The sequence below is a fragment of the Desmodus rotundus genome, chromosome 3, assembly GCF_022682495.2.
Source record: "Desmodus rotundus isolate HL8 chromosome 3, HLdesRot8A.1, whole genome shotgun sequence".
Lineage (NCBI taxonomy): Eukaryota > Metazoa > Chordata > Mammalia > Chiroptera > Phyllostomidae > Desmodus > Desmodus rotundus.
In genome coordinates, this window is record NC_071389.1 from 179031990 (window position 1) to 179056535 (window position 24546).

Consider the following 24546-nt stretch of genomic DNA (forward strand, 5'->3'; position numbering starts at 1 on the left):
TTTGTTTCTCTGTCTTCCTGTCCACCTGTGCTGCTAATTCCAAAAACAGAGCAGCATCAGTGAATTTAAGAAGGAAGTCCTGTATCAAGTAACAACCCTTGAGCAATAATGGGAAAGGTGACTTAAGGGTGACTGATGGTTCTCATAATTGCCCCAAGAAAGTAATTGATCTCTCATTGTGTGGCTATAAAAGCAACACCACACAGACAGACGCGGAGGAGAAGGGTGGAAGGACAGTGGAGAGTTGAGGCAGCTGACTTCTAATAAGAGAAAAAGAGACAAAGAGACGGAAAGAATATTTATTTTGAGTTCTTTATTGTTCAGGCATTGGGATAAAATGTTGCCCATCATTTTTCTGAGCACCTTTTGGCTTCATTTTACTGTTGTTGTGGCTTCAGAACTGTAAGGGAATATTATGCTCTTTATTCATATTAAAGTACTAGCAAAGTGACTCTATACAATATGTTCTGCATAAAATTTGGTATTTTACCACTTCTGAGACTGAATGCTGGTTTGCTTTATAAATTTTAAACAAGTGTATGAAGGGAATTGACATATTTTTCTTAAGATATTTCTCTCTGCATACTCAGAGTTTAACATAATGAAAAATGTATATGTTTCAGGACTATTTTAATAAGCTAACATTGTTTTTTATGCATGTTTTGGATTTCTCTTGTACTTGTTGAGACTGTTGGTTACTTTCTTTGCATAGGCAATATGTTCTATGGGTCCCCTCTGTGATTCAGAGTCACTCTACAGAAAAGGCCTGTGTCCACCTTTTAAATCTTAATGAGTCTGTATCCTTGAGTATTGTCCTAGAGTACAATGAAGTCAATACCACTATTTTTGACCAGTATGTGGATGAGAGGAGCTTCTACGCTTGTGCAGATTTCAAGGTGAGGTACTGAATTTACTATTTCAGAACTTTAGGTGCAAAGATGAAATTATTATTTAAAATTATTAAAATAGCAAACATTGATTTCAGATGAATTATGGAAGTTAGAGAATAAAACTAGAGAATTTCTGAGAGGCAAAAAGTAAAATGAAAATTAACGTAGGCAAAAAAAAAAGTGTGAAATATTACCATTTTTCTATTATAGAAGGTGATTATAGGACATAATTACTGCTTTTTTTTAGAGAACTGTTCAAAAATATGAGAAAACAGAATGTAGGGCAGCATAATTGGAACTTAGGTCAACAGAAAAATAGAAAGGAGACATAAAAAGTTTATTAGAAACTATTGTCATGCTAGATAAAGAAACTGTAACAAGTAATCACCATGGCTCTCCTTGAGAAATAGGCCTTAGGGGTTTTTAAGGCTCTCCCAGGCTGAGAAACTAAATAAAGATGCTGTTCACATTCTTAATACCTAAAAATAATTGTCCCAATCTCTGTTCTCTAACATAAACAGGTTTCTCAAAAGTCCTCTAAACAGTTAGCCTTTGTGACATTGGTGGCTAAGGGAGACACTGTTAACATCTTTGAGAGGAGGTCTGTAGCACTCACTTCGGAGGAGACAGTAACCTTTGTGCAGACAGATAAACCCATCTACAAACCTGGAGAGAAGGGTGAGTCAATATTCATGTTTCCTTTGTATCATTGACTTGGGAACCCAATCTTCAAATTTAGAGCAATCCAAACACAGGAATTTTAGTCTTAAATTTATTCTTAATGTTATGGGATCATGTATTTCTAGATTTTTTACTGGTTGACTGAGTCAATTATAAAATAATTCCCTCCAAATCCAGTAATTGAATGTTTTGCTTCTTAAAATTTTGCGGGCCGCTATTACTTTGTACAAACTTTAGTGACAGGTTTACATCCCACGGGATATGGAGCAAAATTATTTGGCTTGAATTATTGCTCCATGATTTACTAGTTGGGTAAGCTAATTAAATCTCTATTTACACTCAAAGTTTTTATCTGTAGAATAAAGATAATTAAAGTATCTCCCTTATACAAATATTGTGAGAATAGTCAGTGTAGAACAGTACCTAGCACATAATAAAGGCTCCATAAATGACATTTTATTACTATTATTATCGTCATATCAGTAGAAGTAATCATAAACCTGAAAACCAAAGCAGAACCTTACAATTTTCTTTATTTTTTAGATAGAATGTAGCAGAAACAAACACCAAACAAGGGTTCAGAAAGATATGTTTTTTTGTCTTGACTCTTTTAATAAATTATTGGCTTCTGTCAATCAAATTCTGATATTAGAGATTTTTAGTTTTCTCATTTGTAAAGTGGAGGGTTAAATGAAAGCATCTATACATTGTGTTTTAAATATTATATAAGTTTATGCTTTATTGGAAAGAAGTTAATTAAAACAGAATTATGTAGCAAGATTTTTTGCTGTATTACATTCTTTCTCTGGACTTATTAAAGTGCTATGATGACAGGTATGTGTACAAAAGAAGCTAGAATGGTTTTCTAGAATTCTGCTAAAATTTATATACTGTAATGTTTACTAGCATCAACACATACTTCCAGAAAAATTATGTCTAACTCCTACCATAAATATTTTACCTTTGTCCTTCTATGACTAACTCTGCCACCAATTCCAGTGGTGGCAGCAGCAGCTAGTACCAGCTTTGGTAACAACCAGCATCCTCAATGTGAGAAATTACAAATGTGCAATAAGACATCTTTCTAAATGAAATTGAAATCTCAAAGGATCAAATCAGAGCTAGGGGAGAGGGGAGGACAGCATTCTATCATAGCAAAGCAATTAATTTCCATGTCTATTTGTAAGCAAGCATACTTGGGAGAGAAGTAATAAGAAAAAAATTGTCCCTCTCTCTGTTTGCTTTTAGTTCAAGTTCGCATTGTGACACTGAATACCAACTTCAAACCTGTTGAGGATTTGGTGAGTTCAATAATTTCTAACAGTACAATTAAAATGTAATCAAATTAAACAAATTTATTGCTATGTAAAGTGTTGTCAGGAAGCTTTTCATAAGTATGAAAATAGATATAACATGGAGAACTATATAGGTGTAGTTTCATTGGTAGACCTGACATTTAAACATAAAATTTTTCTTCATCATGACTTAATTTATACTTTTTTAAGACTTTTCATTACGGAGGGAAAGCATGGGTTGCATGTTAACAGTAAAACATGGGTTTACCTATAGCAGTAGAAACTTTGCCCTCTGGGAACATGAGGGCTAAGTCTCAATACTTAAATTACTTCAAATAGCCTTTATAAATGCAAATATGTGGCCCAAAAGCAATGCACTATTATAATATTAACTTGCATTTTTTTTCCCTCTTTCAGTATCCTTTAATCACACTTCAGGTAAGAGATCAGTTTTTCATTCCCATCAGTTTAAATATTCAGATAAATAGTGATTTGTGTCCAATTTTCATTTGCATAGTTATAAATTCAGATAAATCTTTATGTACACAATGTAACACATTAGATGAAGATCTAACTAGAGGGCTGCCACTTCTAGTAAAAGCTTTGTGGCAAATGCAGTAACTTAAGTTTTAGAATTAGAATTATGCTTTTTCTCTTTTTTGGACTTAAGAGAGATAGACTATAAGATTGACCCTGAACATCTAAGGAAATTATGTTATTTTTACAATCTGAGTTATCAGTTCCATAGAAGGTTAGAACTTTCTTTACTTTCCTTAACCCCACAAAGTACCCACATGAAGGAAAGGATAATACTCTCGTATGGCTTCTGTTTTAATATCTTCTTTATTTTCTAGGATCCTCAAAACAATGGGATTTTTCAATGGAAAAATGTGACTTCTTTTCAAAATATTACCCAACTCTCATTCCAACTGATTTCAGAACCAATGTTCGGCGATTACTCCATTGTTGTGGAAAAGACATCAGGAAAGACGCTGATGCACCAATTTACTGTGAATAGATATGGTATCTGATACTTATAGTTGCTCTGCATAAACGAAGTAACAACAAAGTAACGTTTAGGTTAGAATTAGGAATTGCAGGAGGAGCTGGATTTGGTGTTCTGCCTTCTTCCTTTCTTGGCCTTTCCTGCTTTGTCATCTTTCTTGTTGCTCACTTCTTTCCAGTATCCTGTTTCTGGCCCCTGCTTTTTCTTCCTAAAAAATATCTCATTTGATAGAATCCACACAATCTTCCAGGAAAAATCTAAAGGATTACAACAAATAAAATGTAAAGTTATGAGAATAAAGAAGAGAAAGGAAAGGGGAATAATTTATTATTAATGAGACACCATCACTTACTAGTGCCACACACAATTTGAGGCAATTGAAGAATGGTCTATACAGATGTATACAGAGAAAAATATTGTGCACAGAAGCGTACTTAGTTTCACAATTGTGATGTTTTGCTCTCCAGCGATTGTGGGGGCTGAACTGCATTTCCCTTTGCTTCCAGTGTTGCCTAAATTTGAAGTAAAGGTCAATGTACCACAAACAGTAGCTATTTCCGATGAAGAATTCCCAGTGGATGCCTGTGCTAAGTACGTATTTATGTGGGAGATTTGACTCCACAGGTCAATCAATACAAGGCTCAGAGAGAATGTGAAATGAAGTTAACAATGTAACTTTAATTATTTATATGCTTATGTTAAAATCATCAGATAAGAAATGGATTGTCATTGTAAGATATTTTCAAAATACAAAGAAAAACATAAGAAATTGCCTATATATTAATTCTACTCACACAATTGGTACTGGGATTTATTTTCCTCTAGTCTTTTATGAAGTTTCCACAATTGCATTCATAATTTTCTACCTGCTATAATTAAGCAAACATGTCCTATAGTATGCCAGTCTTTTCATGAATTCCAGTTCCTTCCTACACAAATGTGTCTGTATGGCCGTTCCAAATTTACTTAACCATTCTTTTATTCTATAACATGTAAGCTGTTCCATTTTGTTTTTCTAGTAATAAATAATAATATAGTATATGTCTTTGTGTATAAGTGTATAAGAAGTAGTTTTTTATTTAAAAATTACTTAAGAAAGATTTCCAGAATTGGAATTACCAAAACAAAATGCGTAACATTCTTTTAGTCCTTCGATTATCACGTTGCTCACCAAGCATCATTGCCTTAGATGTTTTCATTACCAAAACAGAAGAGAAAAGAAACTTTTGCAAATGTCTTGGTAAAAAAAAGGCATTTTATCAGCTTAGCTGAGTTCATTTGAATCCTCTTAATGTAAAAAAAAATTCTTATATGAGTCGAGAAATTTTTATTTTCTTTTTGGGAAATTATTTCTAATGCAATTTACCTTCTTAAAAAGTGTTACCCCTTTTCTCAAATTTCTAAAAAATAATTTAAAATAGCTAATATTTATTGAGTGTCAAATACTGTGCTAAGTATGCATTTATTATATTCTATTTATTCTATTTATTATATTCTATACCACAATGCTATTAGATAGGAGCTATTATCACTTTCATTTTATATAGAAAGATAGTAAGACACAGAAAATTAAAATAACTTAACATTAATGGAGCTTTTTGATGACGGAATTTGGATTTAGATCTATGCTATTTGACTCCAGAACTACTCTCTTAATCAAAACCTCTGTTGTAACTTATGTAAGCAATTAAAAATATTAATATTTGCCACATTTTAAAACACTGTTTAATTGATGAATACAAATTATTTGCCTTCGGTATTTTCAGTAGTATATCAGAGATACACTGGGTAAAGGGCTGTCTAATGAACAGATGGGGTAGTGCTCACAGATGCCACAGAGAATCTTGAAAAACACTTTCTAGCTTTTTTACAGTATTTAAAATGTTCTTTGGACTCTAGGAAAATAATCATAATTTTTTTTTGAGTTTCAAGAAGAGTAGCTGAACATATATGTCAGAATTTAATAAATGTAATATTTGAGAGATTGTAGATTATCTGTGTTAAAAAATAATAGGATAATCAATATAAGTTTGAAGAAATCCAAGATCCTAAGCTGGCTTCACTTGAAAACCATACACAAAGCCAGGATTGTCAATGGAATTAACGTCTATAATTTATCTGCTCAACACTATACTAAAAACACATACCAGAGGAACCAAAATGTTTAGGAAGCATCACCTTCATAAAAGACTTGCTAAGCTAAATACTGATATGGAGTTGGGACTTTTTGAAACTTCTTTAATGTTATATTCTACTTCAATTTGATATTAAATAGTATTTCCATACAGCATTAATAATACCCTGCAATAGGACCAGGCAATTGAGACAGGGGCTGTGTGTGCTACAAGGTTATTTCTGGGCAGGCTATGAGAATATGATGAACAGAAGCGGTATGTCTAGAAGTCACATCAGTGAGTCAATCAGTTGCCTACTTCAAGTTGTACGACACTGTGCCTGTGCATTGCTTGTTTAGTATTCCCCGGGACTTAGCTTGGAGCAGCTAGAGAAAACAATGGCAAATTAGATTATTTTAGCAAACGACTTCAGAGATGACTTACACTTTTAAGAAAGAAGAAAACTTGCTGACAGGCAGACATATTAATAAACTGAATTAAAGCTTAACAAAAGTTTTTAAGTCAAAAACAAAGAGAGAATGTTTATTTTGAACTATGTGAAAATTTAAGCTACATATTTCACAGGCATGTGTTAACCTATAGATAATACTACAATAAAAGTTTTATTTTATGAATAAAAGACCGTAAGAAGAAATAAGATATTTCAGGTATAACCTAGTCTTACATCTCTTTCATACCTAATTGGTGTTTAGAGCTGACAGAGGAGTTTAATGATTTGGGTTGAATCAAAATCTCAGAAATATTACGAATTTTTATATATAGAGAGAAATGAATTAGTGGAATAGAAAGAACATGGACTTGGACTGGGGAAGATCTAAGTTTAAATTCTAATTCCATCAATTACAGTGTGGAGAAGTGAGTTACTTGACCTCAGTTTACTAACCTGTAAAATGGGATAATATACCTACATCTCCCAGTTACCAGAAAAAATAAATAAGATAATGTACATGAACACCAGATATATACCAGTGTCCAACAATTAGAGAAAAGTATTATAACTGATAATTTAATTATATCGAGTTTTTCTACATACTAATTTCACATTTGTTATCTGTTTTCCTGAATCTTAGTAGACCAAATCTTCAACTAACAAAAAAAAAAATCCCTCAAATCAATTGTATTAGTCTTTGATTAAACTTTTAAAAAACTCACATTTTTTATGTTTTAGAAAAAACATGAAATATTCATTTAACCCCACCTCATAAAGACACTGTACTTTTGATCAAAGCATATTTATTTTACATATATTTTCTGCTAAAGAAAAACATGTTGCAAACAATTTTTATTTTTTATAAGATTAAAATACAATTTTAAAAGCTCAATTCAATCATTAAATCATAGTCACTGAAATTTTAGAGTCTATATTACCTTGAATTTGATTTTTAAAAAGCAATTGAATTCTGCTAACTGATCAAATGCCGAATTTACTCATTCTGTGGGGATGATATCACCAATACGTGAAGATTCCTAATGGAATTGGGTCATTGGGGTACTCAGAGGTTAGAGATTTCATATACAAATTCTGAAGAAGGCTGTAAAATATTACCCTGATTTTGTTCATGTATAATTACCAACACACCTTCTCTTACCAGATACACCTTTGGCCAGCCCGTGCAAGGGAAAGCCCAAATCCGGGCGTGCAGAAAATATTTTTCCTCTGGGAATTGTGAGAAAGACAACAATGAAATATGCGAACAATTTACTGTACAGGTACAGATCATAATCTTTATTCTAAAAAAGGTCTTGTTCATTTTCATTATTATTCTTCCTTTGATTTCATTTATAAAGGGGATACAACACTATTTTAATTTTGTCTATAATGAAGGTTGCGGTTAGATAAGGTAAAGAATGAGGAAGAAAATACAATGTTTAACAATAGTCTCTTATCTCTAGGCTGTGTAATTTGTTGCCCACCTATAGATCAATACATTTTTAGAATTGAAAGATCTTATTGGCTTTCTTGTTTTATATTCTGTCTAGGTGACCTGCCTGATCTTTCTTTGGGGAATCATTAGTTACCCTTTACATAAATGAATCTGTTATCATATTCCCCACGGAACCTAGAATTATCCTTATGAAAAAAAGGTCATTTGCAAACTTCTCTGCCATCCAGGGTATCTATGTTTACTACTTTAGATTTAAAGTTGACTTTTTCTTTGGACTACTACATTTATTATTAACACAAGTAAGAAAAAATCTATTATTGTGAAGTTTAACTCACTCATAGGAAATTAACTCATTTTTCTGTTTTACTTTCCAAAAGTTGACAAATCATTGTCTGAGTCAATTTGATAAAGTTCACCTCTGAGCCACCATTTGATTTCTCAGTCTGTAGCATTCTAACCATCGGTGAAAAACCCTGCCCATCTCTCTGAAGATCATCTTCGGACTCCAAAAGTGGAGTTTTTATACACTGCACAGTTTATATTATAAATCTGATTGTCCTGAAGTTACTCATCAAATTTGATGCACAACCTTTAAGTAAATATCAATATTTGGTAAAGGTGGACAAAAACTTATCTTTTTTATTGTTGTTCAAGTCCGCTGTCCCAATTTTCCCCCCATTGCTCTACCCCTGCCCCACTCCCTCCCCTGCTCCCACAGTCAATCCCTACCCTGTTGTCCATGTCCACGGGCACTTTACACATGTTTCTTGACTAGAACCTTCCCCTTCTTTCCCCCTGTTATCCCCCTCCCTCACCCTCTGTCCCCTCTGGTCACTGTCAGTTTGTTACTAATTTCACTGTCTCTGGTTATATCTTGCTTGCTGGTTTGTTTTGTTGATTAGTTTCCACTATAGGTGAGATCATATGGTATTTATCTTTTGCCACCTGGCTTATTTCACTTAGCATAATGCTCTCCAGTTCCACCTGTGCTGTCACAAAGGGTAGGAGCCCCTTCTTCCTTTCTGCTGCCTAGAATTCCATTGTGTGAATGTATCACAGTTTTTTAATCCACTCATGTACTGATGGGCACTTAGACTGCGTCCAGCACCTGGCCACTACAAACAGCACTTCCACGAACATTGGGGTGCAGAGGTTCTTTTGAATTGGTGTTTCAGGGTTCTTAGGTTATACACCCAGGAGTGGGGCCACTGGATCAAAAGGCAGTTCCATCTCTAGTTCTCTAAGGAAATTCCATACTGCTTTCCACAGTGGCCACAGCAGTCTGCATTCCCACCAACAGTGCACTAAGGTTCCCTTTTCTCCTCCTCCTCACCAGCACTTGTTGTTTGCTGATCTGTTCACAATGGCCATTCTGACTTGTATGAAGTGGTATCTCATTGTGGTTCCACTGTTCATCTCTCTGATGGCTAGTGATGTTGAACATTCTTTCACATGTCTCTGGGCCCTCTGTATGTCCTCCTTGAAGTAGCAACATTTTCACCAATATATGTCCTAGGGCAGGGGATATAGAGGAAGGAATGAACAATGGGACTCCATCAAATTAAAAAGCTTCTGCACGGCTAGGGAGGACATCAGCAAAATGGAAAGGGAACCAACCATATGGGAAAACATATTTGCCAATGATAACTCAGACGAGGGTTTCATTTCCAAAATGTATAAAGAACTCAAATGACTCAACACGAGGAAGACAAAAATAGACCCTCCCCATTTTTAAATTGGATTGTTTGTCCAATTAAAAGTGTTTCCATTTATATATATATTGCTTATATATATATAATATATATTGCTTTAAATTTTTTGCATTTTGATAGACACATTTATTTTTTTAAATATGCATTACTAGTGAATTTGAGCATCTTTTTATATTTTTTGTTATCAGTTTGTATTTGTTTTTGAGAACTCTTAATTATTCTTGCTTTTCTTATTTCTGTGAAAAATAAACTTTCATTTTAAATATTGTCCTTTAGCCCCTAAGCAAACACTGTTTTTCAAGTCCGTTCTTTAAATATTGACTTTGATTATGGTGTATTTGAAATACAAAGTTCTTAATGTTTCTGGATTCTCAGCTTCAGAAAATGGTTTCACCTATCACCGTGCTATACATATAGCTAAGTATATTCTTAGGATTTTAAAATTTTCTCTAATCAACATAAAGCAGTTTTTGATTGTGTTCTGAAATAAGAAATTTAGCTTTCTTCCAGATGAATATTTATTTGTGTTAGCACCTAATCTTATACAACGTTGTTCTCTTTATTTTAAATCATGCTCCTAAAAAGTTTATTTTATTGGTCTTACTCTGACCTTTTATTATTTTCTTTCTAACATTACTTTTGTGTCCTGAAATAATATATTTTAATTTTTTTATTAATTCTTTTCCATAAAAGTTTAGTTTATCTTGCTGGGTTTTAAAAATCTGAGTTGCTTCTTTTTGTTAAAAACACATTGTTCTACATTTTCCTCATCCATAAGTAAACACCATAGATTTTGATACAAAGCAATTTTTCCTTGACACTAGATTCGTGTTGATTTAGCTTACATCTTCTGTCTGACTCAGTATTACTGGAAAATATTTTTTTCTTAATTTCAAAGCAGTTAAGATTCTTTTGAGTATTTTTATCATTTCTTTTTAATTTGATTGTAATATCAGATAATTGTCATTAGATAAGTAGTAAAATTGCCTTTTCTGTTGCTGTTGATATTATAGTTGATGGCTCAGAGGAGGACGTACTCTGAAATTGGAATGATTGATTAGTTCTAAAACCTTCTAACTGTCTAACTTTGGATAGATTGTATAACCTCCCCGTGGTTCAGTTTTTTCACCCATATCCTGCAAGTGACCACAGCATCTAGTTCATATGGAAGTTTTCAGGATCAAATGAATTGCTATATTCTTCTAACAGTTTAAATTTGAAATTAATAAATATTTTTATTTCAAATATCACTAAGTCTGTATTTCTCTAATTACTGATGCCACCAATGAAAGATTAACCATAGATTTTTTCCTTATTTTTAATGACTAGTTGACATTCAATCATGTTTTCGTGTTATACATTTGAGGATTGATTCTACTCCATCTGTTATTAGTGCCTCTCGGGGTGATTTTAATTTATCTTTAAAATATCATTCAGTTCTGTTTTTATATTTTAATTTGTTTCCATCTACAATGTTTCTAGGAGAATAACCCTGCAATCTGTAAAATATACAATATCTCTTTACTTTATTTGCTGATGAGAACTCTCCTCCCTCAGTCTTTTGTAATTCTGTGGTCGTTTCACCAAGTACGTGAGACAGAGCCACGGGGTGTGAAGGGAGAAATATACCTGTGCTAAAATGCCATAATCTTTAAAGACTTTTGAATCCCTAACTTTTTCATTGTACCTTCTCTTTATTTTTCAGTTGAGAAATGGTTGTGTTTCTCAAGTTGTAAATACAAGAGTCTTTCAACTCTACCGTACTGGATTTTTCATGTTATTTCATATCACTGTAACTGCTACAGAAATTGGGACAGGTAATGGTCGTGTTTTATGGGCAACCCGAGGACAGATGCAGCCTAGTGGGAAGAAATTTGTAGTTTGGCGATACTCACCAACTACAGGTCAATCGTTGCTCAGTATAGTAAAGTGGAGTACATTTGCTAATAGGTCAGTTTGAGGATTGCTTTTGCATAAGATTTTCCTAATAATATTTAAAATAAAGTTGTTATGTAAATGCTGCACTCAACTTGGAACAGGACCACATTTGTTTACCTTGCTTAAAAAAACAACAAAGTTGAGAAGTTGTGACAGAGACCATGTGGTCCAAAAGCTTCAAGTAATAACTATCAGACCCTTTACTATCCGAGCTTTGTCAGCTTATGATTTAATACAGCTGGGAGCATTTCCAAGTGCCAAAGTTACGGTGAGAAATTTACAAGATTGCACATCAAATGATTCATCTTCTCTGACACCGTTTTGCATTTCTTACAGGTATGCAGATCAGTGAAAAGGCTTCTATTCCTATCACTCAGTTTCTTGGGAGTGTGAACTTTGAGCACATGGACCCTTTCTACAGAAGAGGAATCCCTTACTTTGGCACAGTAGGTTTCAGTAGAAAAATACACGTCCTCATTTCATTTTCTTGGATAATGGATTGCCCTTCAAAATTCTCTGGACATTTTTCCCACTGTCATAACACATTTGTGACATTACTGCATCTGATACACTAGAAAAAGTCCTAGGCTAAAAGAAAGTGATACATAAAATTATAGCTGTTTCCATAGTATCTGTTTATTTAGTAGAAGACCTGTGTGTTAGAATTTAAGAACCTTACAAATAAATGATTACATTTATGAACAAATAATTCCTTCTCAGTAGAAATGTGACATTCTGAATTTTAAAATTTAATGCTTCTTTTTTTTTACACAGCTTAAATTTTCTGGTCCTAATAATGTCCCGATGGTGAACAAGTTATTGCAGTTGGAGCTCAACGACAAACTCATAGGAGATTACACCACAGACGAGAATGGGGAAGCTCAGTTATCCATCGACACCTCAGGTGTATTTGATCCGGAGTTCCGCCTGAAAGTAAGCCATCAAAGGGATGCAGTCCCACAGAGGGTTCAAATGTTAGGAATGTTGAACATTAGGAATGTCTTCCAAGATAACTTGTATTGAGAATGTATTTCAACAAAGTTTTAAAATTAGAGTATTTTGTATAATTGCTTGTTCATTCGATAATATATGAGAATACTTAAGAAGATAAGGTAACAATAGCCTATTATAATTGTTATAAATTCTCTAACAACCTACTTTCCTCTGTGAAACTAGAAATAGCTCATCAAAATGTTTTGACTTCCTTGCTCATTTTATGCATAGATTAGGAGTTTTGATACTATCATTTCTCTTTTTCTGCTTCTTAGACAGAATTTTACAATTAAATAATTTATCGGTGTTTAAATGTAGCTGAAAGGCAACAGGGCCTAAAGCTATTCTGTGAGTTCAATTACAAAGTAAAAATAAACAATTCATTGTAGGCCTAATGAATTAGACATACAATTATGGTGATGTTTTGTACACAAAAAGAGGAGAGTGCTTTTATTATTTTAATTTCCAATAATGTTTCAAGTCAGCCAGAAGCTAAGTTTTCTCCCTCCTTTGAAAGGATAAGAAGCCTTTCATTCTGTAATAATTACTGTCCTTGAAACGTCTTTTTATCTCTAAGATCCTTTGTTTTCTTTTATCTTATCAGGCCACATACATTCACCCCAAGAGCTGCCATGGACCGGGCTGGTTGACACCTGAGTACATGGGTGCCCATATCTCAGTCCCACGCTTTTACTCCCGAACCAACAGCTTCCTGAAGATTGTTCCTGAACCAAAGCCACTTAGATGCAATCAACAAAAGATTGTTAGTGTGCATTACTCCCTGAACAGTGATGCATATAGGGGCAATTCAAACATAAACTTCTTTTATTTGGTAAGTCTCAGCTGGTGGATCCTTGGATCTTGTCTGTCTGCTAAGCACAGTAGTTTAGAGCTTGTACATCAGTCATGCGTGCCAGTCCAGGTGGGCCAATCGCGCTTTGCTGGTGAATGCTATTGGAACCATTGAAAACAAACACAGAAACAAATAAACAAACAAACACATAAAAGGTCCAAGGCAATTTCAGTTTCCCTGAGGCTGGAAAACTTACTCTTCAGAGTCTGCCAATTTAAGTATTTAATTATAACTCACATAAAGTAAATAATTACATTCCTTCATGAGAGTCACATTACACAGATACCAGAGACTAAAGTAGAAGGCTGATTCTGATAAATAATAAAAGAAATTAACCCTTTTGGTTCTGCCCCATATTTATTCACTTTGTCTCTAAAAGGCATATTGAAAGGTGAAAAGCTACAGACTTGGAAATTGAGACTTGTAATTAAAATCCTCCACCCTCTCCTTGCCTTCAAGCAAGCTACTGGACAGATTGTTTAAACTCTCTAAGCCTTAGTTTCCTGCGCTGTATATTTGTAATTAAAAATAATAAGACATCTCCAAAGGTAAGTATTATGTGTCAGGCAGTGTTATGAGGGCTTTACATGAGTTAACCCATTATTCCACCTTCCGGATAGTTCCATTTTACAAATAAGAGAACAGAGGCAAAGGAGTGAGATTGACTTGGCTTAACTCAAAGCCAGGCAGCCTAACCGATTTCAGAGTTTCATGCGCCCCCTTACACAAGGCATCGCATACTACTTTTCAACAAGTTTCCAGCACATGATAGAGTCGCAATCAATTGTAGCAACTTTCTCTGTTCTTTTCCAAGTTGTGCAGAGTCCATTTTTCATATGTGTTCATGGAAAATACCCTATCTGGCAGAGTAGAATTATCACTAGATTATTAATTATTTAATAATGATATGATATTTTAAATAATGTGATTTCACATTTGTGTTTCCTTTTTTCTGCACAGATGATGGCAAAAGGTGCTATCTTCCTCAGTGGACAAAAGGAAATCAGAAACAAAGGTTTATACAATGCATTTATTTTTTAATATGTATTCTACCTTCATTTTTCCTTATTTTTAAGAAAATGTTATAGTAATAGAGTCAAGAGGTTAGGTTAGAAGAGCACTTAACATTATGACTTGCGAATGGAAGGCAATATTTAGCGTGGCCCAAGGTAACTTACTGAATATTTTGATGAAGGATATTTCAACCTGTTTCTATCATTGCCAGCTTGTCAATCCATTACGGAAAAATGATGCCCAAAACCCAAATATCGTTGTTGCCTAAATTATGCGATATTCATATTTGTATATATAATTACCATTAGTTAATTCATTTGCATTTATAATGAAGCCCTATTTGCTTTTTCTATCCATTAGCCATTCTCTTTTATCTAAGTGTACCCAATGAGCCAGGAAACTTGTGGCATTGTATCTGTTGACGACATCTCCTGTTTACACAGCCTGGAATGGAAACTTCTCATTGCCTATCAACGTCAGTGCTGATCTGGCTCCCATGGCTGTCATGCTTGTCTACACCCTCCACCCCAGCGGGGAAATTGTGGCTGACACTGTCAAATTCCAGGTTGACAAGTGCTTTAAAAATAAGGTGCTTTTTTCTTATGTTTCTTGCTGGTCCTGAGTGAAAGGGGTGAGCAGTTTTCTCCCTGTCATCTCAGTACTATAAACTTTACACAGTATTCTCACAACAAATGTTTGTGAGAACTAATCTTTAGGGGGATGAGAGAGCCAGCAAACAGAATGAATAATTTTTGACCGCAGTGCCAATCCTGAGATGATGGGGGAATGGCCCTGTGAAGAGAGGTGAGGGTGACGGTAAGCAGGAGAGAAATATAGGCACAGAAATCTACACATATGTATTTGGAAAAGATTGAGCATTTACATGAAGTTATCCTACTCTCATTCCTTTCTTCCTCTCCTTCAGGTTGCCATAAAGTTCTCTAAGGAGCAGGGACGCCCTGGCTCCAGGACTAGCCTATATCTTCGAGCTGCCCCTGACTCCTTCTGCGCACTCCGGGCTGTGGATAAAAGCGTTCTGTTACTGAAACCAGAGCAAGAGCTCTCAGCTGAAAGTGTAAGCTCTCTGATTTCCACATTTTTCCCATTTTTATTTGGACTTTTATAAATCAAACACTTTAGGTCACATTTCTGAGATGGAACATGTTGAAAATATCGAATATCCTCTTCCTTTGTTCCTTCGTGTATTATATACTTACTTCTCTTGGCTGACCCCGTACTCACAACAATACAGAATTCTGTGGATAATTATAACAGGTTAGGGATCATACAACAATGTGATTTTGAAAAACAATCATAGATATAATCTTGTGTGTGTGGAAATCTAGAGTCAAATCTCTGTGTTGAAAGATATGCTTGGACATAGTCTAAAGTTATTATCTATGAACTCATCTTCAAACTAGCAATCCTGGAATTTCACACCAAGTTTCTTCAGTTAATAACTTGAATATTTCCCTTTCTTTTAACACAAGCACACATAAATATGGAAATTTTTTAAAATTTGATTTTCCAATTGCACTCTACATTTCATATTATTTGGGTTTAGTGTCAGGTGCTCAAACGACCACATGCTTTACCAAGTGGGCCCCTCTCATTCCCAGTACCCACCTGGCACCACGCATAGTTATTACAATATTATTGACTGTGTTTCCTAAGCTGTACTTTACATCCCAATGACCATTTTACAACTACCAATCTGTACTTCTTAATCCCTTCACCTTTTCCACCCAGTCCCCCAACGCCCCTCCCCTCTGGCAAATCTCTTCTCTGTATCTATCAGTCTGTTTCAATTTTGTTTGTTTTTGAAATTTATGATTATATTCAAAACTAATAAATTTTTTAATTTTTAGTTTAAAATTTATTAAACTAAAAATGTTTAAAATCTAATATTTTCTTAATCTAATATTTTTTTAATTTTTATTATTAAAGTTATACCTATTGTCTTAATCCATTTGGCCTTCTGTAACATTTGGGCTACCAGAGACTAGGTAGCTTATAAATAACAGAAATTTATTTCTCCCGATTCTGGAGGCCAGAAGCCTGAGATCAGCATGCCTACACAATCAGGTACAGTGTCTCGCCGATTGCAGACTTCTTCTGCCCTGGTGGAAGGAACAGGGAACTTTCTCAAGCATCTTTTATAAGGGTATTAATCTCATTCTTGAGGGTTCTGCCTTCATGACCTTATTACCTCCTAAAGGTCCCACCTCCTAATACCATCACGCTGGGCATTAGGATTTCAACATAGGAATTTTGAGAAGACAACATTACGTCTATAGCACCTGTGTGTTGTAGAAAAAGCGCCCTGTTCCCAAGAGACACCACACCTTCTTGAATGCTCTGATGATTTCCCATCAGCCTTTGGAATTTGCCACTTTCGGGCCCATTCATTTCAAGCCAATTTCCTGTTTCCTGTGGAGTCTGAGGACTATGACTCATTTTTTCACACTTAATGTTGTACATTCTCTTATCTGGAGTTGATTTGGTGTGTGTTTCTTCTAATTTCTCTAGGCTACTCTTCTTCAGGTAGTCTCTTAAGTCTTCCTCTCCAGCTTTCCATACCTTAGACTCTTTAGCAGCAGTAGAAGCTCTGTTAGAATTTGGTGTTATTTCTGTACAATCAAGTAATTAGAAGGTCACAGTATTATCTGTACCCTAGTAATGTTAAAAACACAAGTCCTGGATTTTATTACTTCTTCCCTTTGTTATCATGTTTTCTTTTAAATGATGTGCAAGCAGATTTAGAACCAGGCAGCTACAATTTTTCTCCTGATTTGGGAGTTCTGGCATCATAATTGCAATGAATTCTCTGTACACTAGGCCTTGTCCTAAGCCATGGATCTTCAGGCTTCTTTTTCTTACGTGATATCTGAATCCTGCATCAAAGCTGAAAAATTTAGTTGAAAATGAAAACATATTATTGACCACCTAAAACGAAGTTTTCCTCTTCTGGAAGAATGAGTTGACACAAAAATGTTGGATCCAGTATTATAGCTTTACTTAAAAAAAAAACAATAAATGATTATGGCACAAATTCACCAATTTTGTAAAAGTAAAGGGAGTGCTTAACATCGAGAGCCATGTGATTTTCTCACAGGTGTACAACCTGCTTCCAAATATAGAACTTCATGGTTATTTCTATCACGGTCTCAACCTTGACGACGGCAAGCCAGACCCTTGCATTCCTCAGAAGGATATGTTTTACAATGGTTTGTATTATATACCTGTGAGCATCGATGGGGATGGAGACACCTATGATATTGTCAAGGTAAGAGCAATTAAATTTTTTAAAATTTATCTTAGTTCAATTTTAACTTTAGTACTCATAATGTATATCTGTTTTATTATTTATGCAGTTTTTCCCTATTATTTGAGATAGGTGTCAGTAATTTGCTTAAAGAGCACTCAGAAACTGTCTTAGGAGATATTAATTTGTGTTGATTCTTTGGTTGAAAATAAATTAAGTGGTGGCTGAAATTATAAAAACCTCATGTTTGAAGTAATGAGACAGCCTTCAATTTATTGTAATAAATCTCATACAGAAATAGTTGAATCAAGAAGCTGTAATATAGTCAGGGCTCTATCCAAACCAGGGCTATCAATTAGATATGCTGAGACCTCCATGGAAGTTCTTTACAGTCGAAGTCATGGGTATAGAAGAAAAGGAGCATGGAATTACATAGACTTTTGTTTAAGTTCTAGCTCTCCAAACTGCAGACTGTGCATTGTGGATGTGTGTGAGAGACTATATGTGTGCTTGATGTAAATTAGGATAGTGATAGTGCCTATTTAAATAGTATTTTTCCTTAGACTTAAATGGAAAATGATGTAATACATTTAACAAAATGCTAGCACATAATGAGTGCTAGATACATCAGACTGATTATTATTTTTCCTCCAAATTAAAAATTTTCAATACATCAGACACAGGTGATTTGACTTCTAAAATCCCAGACCTTTGTTAGCAGAGGAAACATGTACATTTATCATTATAATGTAGATAATAGACCCTCTTGAGGTCTTGCATGAAAGGAATGCGCAACTTTTCTTTTGTTGTTTGTTTCTTTGAAGGCCATGGGTCTGAAAGTCTTTACCAATCTCCATTATCGGAAACCAGAAATATGTGCAATGGAGTGGGAGCCATTCCCTTCGCCACTGTATCTAGAGAGAGGGTACTCACCAATGTACAGTGCTCCATATGAAAGGGCATGTGAGTAATCTAGAAGCTTGAGTCTGGGCAATGGCCAAAGGTGTACTTGAGATGAAACTATAAAAAAATAGGAATTTTACATGTAAATTATGCCATGTTTTTAGTTGCAACTAGCCATCCTGCAAAATAAAGCAGAATAAAGCAGAATGAGAATGGTTTGGGCTAAAAGGAAGAATTGTCTTCAGATATGAAAGGAAGTTTATTTCGATTTGTAGAACACAATATCAGAAGTGTATATGAGCAGGTTATATATTATGATATGGAAGGACAGTCATTATAAGGGAGTATAATACAGGAGAATAAGGTGTCTTCAGGGGATCATTATCCCCTTATTATGTATAGACCATAATTCACAGAGTTCAAGGCAGAGGATATGTTGATTCCCAGGCAGCCACACAGCTGGCATCAGAGCAGTGCATTCAAATACTAGTCCATTTCCCACTGTAAGCACAAAGCTCAGTCACAGTCTTAGATAAGCTAGGTAATTAGGTAGATTTCCAATACAGAAATTTCATCACGGAAACAAAATGAAACAAGTCACCAGAATATAATCCAAATCAAAGCTATATTTCAGATCTAAGAATGCTTGAATAACACCCCTTAAGTCCTTCTGACCTACCATTGAGATGAGTCTAGTAACTTAAGTGGGGCTGATCCTGAAGATGGGTACCAGAAACACCACTTGAGAAAAAGGAAAGGCCTCACAACCTTCTGCAAGGGCAGATTCCATGAGTTCAAGAGTCCAGAATTTGAAACCACTTTGAAGTCCTGCTGAAGACGTTGAAGCTATCAACTTTTCTGCTACTAGATCAAATCCTATTTTGAGTTTGTCAGACACATCTAAACTTTTTAATATCTTTAACTAAGATGTACTGAAACCCAAAGCCATTCATTTGATCTCTTTCTTCAGTTATTCATTTATTTATTCACTCAACAAACATTTATTGAGGTCAGGGATTTAGTTATGTATTGTAAATGCAATGGCTTAATTTCTGCTCTCCTGGAATGTTTAGTTTATCAGGGAAGCTTTACAGTGAAACATAATTTCAAAAACCTGGAAAGAGTGCATTAAATGGAAATAAGATCAATAGAAATGGCCTAAATTTCTCAATGGCGTATTATGTTCTTCTTACATTTATACTTAGACCTGAAATGTGAATGGTAATACACAACAAAACGAGTTAGAAGGGAATTTCAAGAGGGAAAAGTTTTATGAAAAATAAGGCAAGAAGTTAAAGTACTTCAGAATGGCAGACAGTATGGTTCAAAGGCAAGTGTAAAGATAACTAAAGCAAAAGGGATAAACAGACAGCTCATGAAGACTTGTAGGATATTTAGAGAATTCATAATTCATTCTAATGCAGTAATTCACTGCTGACAAGTTTTAAGTAGACAATCTAATATATGTTTTCAAAAGATAGCTATGCTCTTTAGGAAAAGGGTTTGGGACTTGTACTGTCTAAGACTGTACGAAATGTTATGAAGCTACTAATTGAGTTGAGAAACAATGGTGCTTGGACTAGTAATAAAAATGCTGCTTTCGTTTGGTTGGTTATGATAAGAAATGCAGAATGTGGGTGAGGAAGTCAAGAACAGTTGTTAAAGTTCCACTTTGGGTAAGTGGGTAGATTCTGGCACCTGTCATGGAGGTAGAAAATACTGCAGACTAGCAGGGGAAGATATAATTAGTTAACTTTTTGCCTGTAAAGCATCCAAAAAGAAAATTGCACAAGGGTGCTGTATGTACAGCATGGAGCTCAGAAGAGAGGTCCAGGTGGGAGACACAGACTAGGAAACCTCAGCATATATATTATAATAAAGCCAAGTCTAAGGATATCAAGGCAGAGACAGCACAGTAAGAGAAAGAGGGCCTGAAACAGAGCTCTTAGGAACAAGTCAAAGATGAGGAGATTATGTCCTCAAAAGAGAATAGCAAAGAGGTGAGAAGACAACTAGGAAGAGCTGGTATTATAGAAGTTAACAAGAGCGACTCTTGAAAAAGACACAGTGATTAAGAATGTCAAATAACCTGGAGGCCAAGCAAGAAAAAGGAGTTCTTTAGAATTAGCAATATTAATGTCATTAGAAGCTTTAGTAAAAGTCACGTTAGCGTAGTGGAATCAGCAGGCACCAAACTGGTTTCTGGCTGACACCAGGATGTTAGATGAGAAACTCAATTCAGTGAACAGACATCACTTTTTCTAAACGTAGGTGTGGGGGAACAATGCAGGCTGACTATTTGTCTGGGAGAGATTTGAGCATCAAAATGCTGATGCCTACATTGAGATGTACGTGTATTGGCAATGAGCACTAGGAGCAATTTCTTATAGTGCTTCACACTAAGCATATATGTTTAAAGGCATAGCTTACAGGTCCGTGTCATTGAAACATGTATTTTTATTCTTCCATCTCTCTTTTCTTTTACCTGGTGAAGTCATGGAGAAGTTTTACTCTGTAGAATGGGCTGTAACAGAAACAGTAAGAACAAACTTTCCAGAGACATGGATATGGGACCTCGTCAGTGTCGAGTGAGCGTTCAACAGTTTTCTATCCAATGTGTCTTTATTTCTATTTTATTTTTGTTATTATTTATTTAAACTTTATTTCTGGGTATATAAAGCAGTACCATATTTGTAAAAATATGTAATATAACACTCATTTATGTGTGCTGACCACAGATTTTATTTTAATTTTTCTACAGCATTGTTTCTCATTAATTTCATGCAGACAGATGTAACACACCTTACTTTTTAAAAAATAATGTGTGTAAAAGAATGTGGTCTTTTTAAGGTTAAATTTCAAGGCTTTTATCTATTGCCTATCTAAACAATATAACTCATTTTTAACTTTCAGTTAATACTTTATTTTGCTTGCTCTGGATTGAATTTAGTATCCTGGTTTAAACAAAAATAACCCTGATTTTACCAATAATCTGTCCTTGTAGTTCCTCAGGCTCAGCAAAACTTTCATTCACTATCCCTGACACTATAACTCAGTGGGAGGCAAATGGCTTCTGTGTGAATGGTGATTCTGGATTTGGCATTTCATCAACAACTGCTCTGGAAGTCTCACAGTCTTTCTTTGTTGAAATGACCCTCCCCTTTTCAGTTGTCCAAAATGAACAATCTGATGTGATTGTCAATGTCTTCAGCTACCTGAATACATGCGCAGAGGTAAGTTGTTGCCTTTGGAGACAAAATCTAATAAGGACAAAAAACGTCCTTAATATTTTCCTTGAAGATCGACATATTATTTTCATTCTCAAATGCAAAATTGTACTATGAAGTAATAAGACTTGTTGCCATAATCCTCAAACAAAAGCAATTGCTTTAATTCACAGCAATGATTTAAATGCCGCTTTGAGAATGTCAATTCATAACATGCGTTCTACCATATTTATCTTTGCATGAGAGGAGTCATTTGGTACCTTTTATCTCAGCTACCTTAAATTAGGTAGAGCAGAATCTTCTCAAGATTGGAGGAGGAATAGTAACAGCAAAGTGTTTGCAGTGCTGCCCTCGTTACCATGAGTTTCTTTTTAGATTTCTGTTCAATTGGAGGAATCTCAGAATTTTGAGGCAAATATCCGCACCCCTAAAAACAATGGCAGTGATATTATTCAAGCTGGAGAAAGGAAAACATATGTCTGGACTCTTACACCTAAGAAATTAGGTAAGCAGCTATCTATGCCAATCTCTCATAGAAAACCAGCCCATTTTTATTGCCTCTATTCATTTTCCTTAAATTCTCTGTGCAATTTTCCTTGTCACATGTTTAATTCTACTTTTTTAAAAATTCTCATAAAAATATTATTATTACAATCTAATTTCTGGTTGGTAATGCTTATGTAAAGCAAAACCACCCTTCATTTATAGAAAAACATAATGTGATCAAAATACAGTATAAATGCTAATTTGTATGAACTATCAAGTCTATATATATTACCCCAAATGAAGGCCCTATTTTCATTAACGCTGACCAATTTAATTCTCACTTGTTCCTTCACCTATCATTCATGAACCCATTTCACCCACACAAAAATCACTCCTTAATCACAATAAATTTGCCAGGATTTGCAAATTTATTAAATTTATCATGAGATACCAAAAAAACACTGAGATGGAGATCAAACACTGAGAAGCATATCTCAGTGTGTGTATTACCTGCAATATAAATATATATATTTGTACATACTTCTTAAAAATATAAGGAAAGCAAAAAGTTTTAAAAAGTCTAGAAAATGAAGAAGATAGATGAGCTCCATGCATGATGCTCACTATCACTAAATTAAAAAGTTAAGTGTCATTAAAATTTTCTTTATTTCATACCCCATATTTATTGTATTTTTGTTTTTTTAATTTATTGGGTGACATTGGTTAAAGTGTATAGGTTTCAGATATACAAGTCTATAATATATCATCTATATATTGTATTGTGTGTTCACCACTAAAGTCAAATTTCCTTCCATCACCAACAAAGAGAATTTTCATGAGATCATTTTAGTTCACCCATGATATTTATCTGTCTAAGACTACTTTTCCTATTAGATTTTAATTTCTTATTATTCTAACTACACAAGGTCTTCAAAAATCAATTACTAAGCAATGAATGAGTTAACAATGAGAATCAAGGGAAAAAATCAAAAGATACCTTGAAACACATAAAAATAAGGGTACAACAACCCAAACTTTATGAGACATAGTGAAAGCAATCTGAAGAGGGAAATTCATAGCATTATAGGCCATTCTCAAAAGAAGAAGAAGAAGAAGAAGAAGAAGAAGAAGAAGAAGAAGAAGAAGCAGCAGCTGCTCAAATAAACAATCTAACTTTACACTTAAAGGAACTTGAAAAAGAACAACAAACGAAGCCCAAAGTGAGCAGAAGTAAGGAAATAATAAAGATCAGAGCAAAAATAAATCAAATAGAATCTTTAAAAATGATAGAAAAGATCAAGGAATCCAAGAGCTTGTTCTTTGAAAAGATAAATATGATTGATGAACCTTTAACCAGACTCATCAAGAAAAAAAGAGAGAGGATCCAAATAAATAAAATCAGAAATGAAAGAAGAGAAATAACAACTTATACCAAAGAAATACAAAGGATTGTGAAAATATATATAATGAACAACTATATGACAAAAAACTGACAACCTCGAAAAAATGGATAAATTCCTAGAAACATACAATCTTCCAAAACTTAATCAGGAAGAATCAGAGAATCTGAATAGACAGATTACACCTAGTGAAATTGAAGCAGTAATCAAAATACTCCCAACATACAAAAGTCCTGGACCTGATGGCTTCACAGGTGAATTTTACCAAACAGTCTGACAAAGACACACACCTCTCCTTCTCACACTATTTCAAAAAAATTCAAAAGGAGGGAAGGGTCCCAAGCTCATTTTATAAGGCCAGCGTTATCCTAATTCAAAAACCAGATAAAGACACTTTAAAATCAAAAGAAAATTATTGGCCAGTATCTCTGATGAACATAGATGTTAAAATCCTCAACAAAATAGTAGCATGCTGAATATAGCAATACATCAAAAAGAAAACATACACCATGATCAAGTAAGATTTGTTCCGGGAATAAAAGATAAAAATCACATGATCATATCAATAGATGCAGGAAAAGCATTTCAAGATTCTAATGATGTATTTCATCTAACTAGAACAAATATTTCAAAAATTTCTTTGGAACAACATAAGTTCCCATATAGCAATAGTGTTCCTGAGAAACAACAAAGTTGGAGGAATCACGCTACCTAATATCAAACTATACAATAAGGCCATAGTAATCAAAACAGCATGGTACTGGTGTAAAAACAGACATATAGATCAATGGAACAGAATAGAGAGCCCAGAAGTAAACCCACACCTTTATAGTCAATATTTGACAGAGGAAGTAACCACATA

At 34.4% G+C, this 24546-nt stretch overlaps 1 protein-coding gene across 1 annotated transcript in view; it reads left to right on the plus strand.

Moving 5' to 3' along the window:
- The first annotated feature begins 229 nt into the window (after positions 1-229).
- LOC112321965 (ovostatin homolog 2) overlaps positions 230-24546 on the plus strand; it is a 39868-nt gene continuing 15551 nt past the window's right edge. The window contains exons 1-20 of the mRNA XM_024579575.4: positions 230-402; positions 713-896; positions 1412-1568; positions 2820-2872; positions 3284-3304; positions 3721-3889; positions 4379-4463; positions 7600-7717; positions 11311-11422; positions 11880-11989; positions 12318-12476; positions 13141-13368; positions 14350-14404; positions 14847-14992; positions 15329-15478; positions 17519-17689; positions 18493-18631; positions 21066-21159; positions 21576-21804; positions 22174-22303. Of these exons, the coding sequence (XP_024435343.2) occupies positions 338-402; positions 713-896; positions 1412-1568; positions 2820-2872; positions 3284-3304; positions 3721-3889; positions 4379-4463; positions 7600-7717; positions 11311-11422; positions 11880-11989; positions 12318-12476; positions 13141-13368; positions 14350-14404; positions 14847-14992; positions 15329-15478; positions 17519-17689; positions 18493-18631; positions 21066-21159; positions 21576-21804; positions 22174-22303 (2575 nt within the window). The 5' untranslated portion in view covers positions 230-337. The remainder of the gene's footprint in view (positions 403-712; positions 897-1411; positions 1569-2819; positions 2873-3283; positions 3305-3720; positions 3890-4378; positions 4464-7599; positions 7718-11310; positions 11423-11879; positions 11990-12317; positions 12477-13140; positions 13369-14349; positions 14405-14846; positions 14993-15328; positions 15479-17518; positions 17690-18492; positions 18632-21065; positions 21160-21575; positions 21805-22173; positions 22304-24546) is intronic.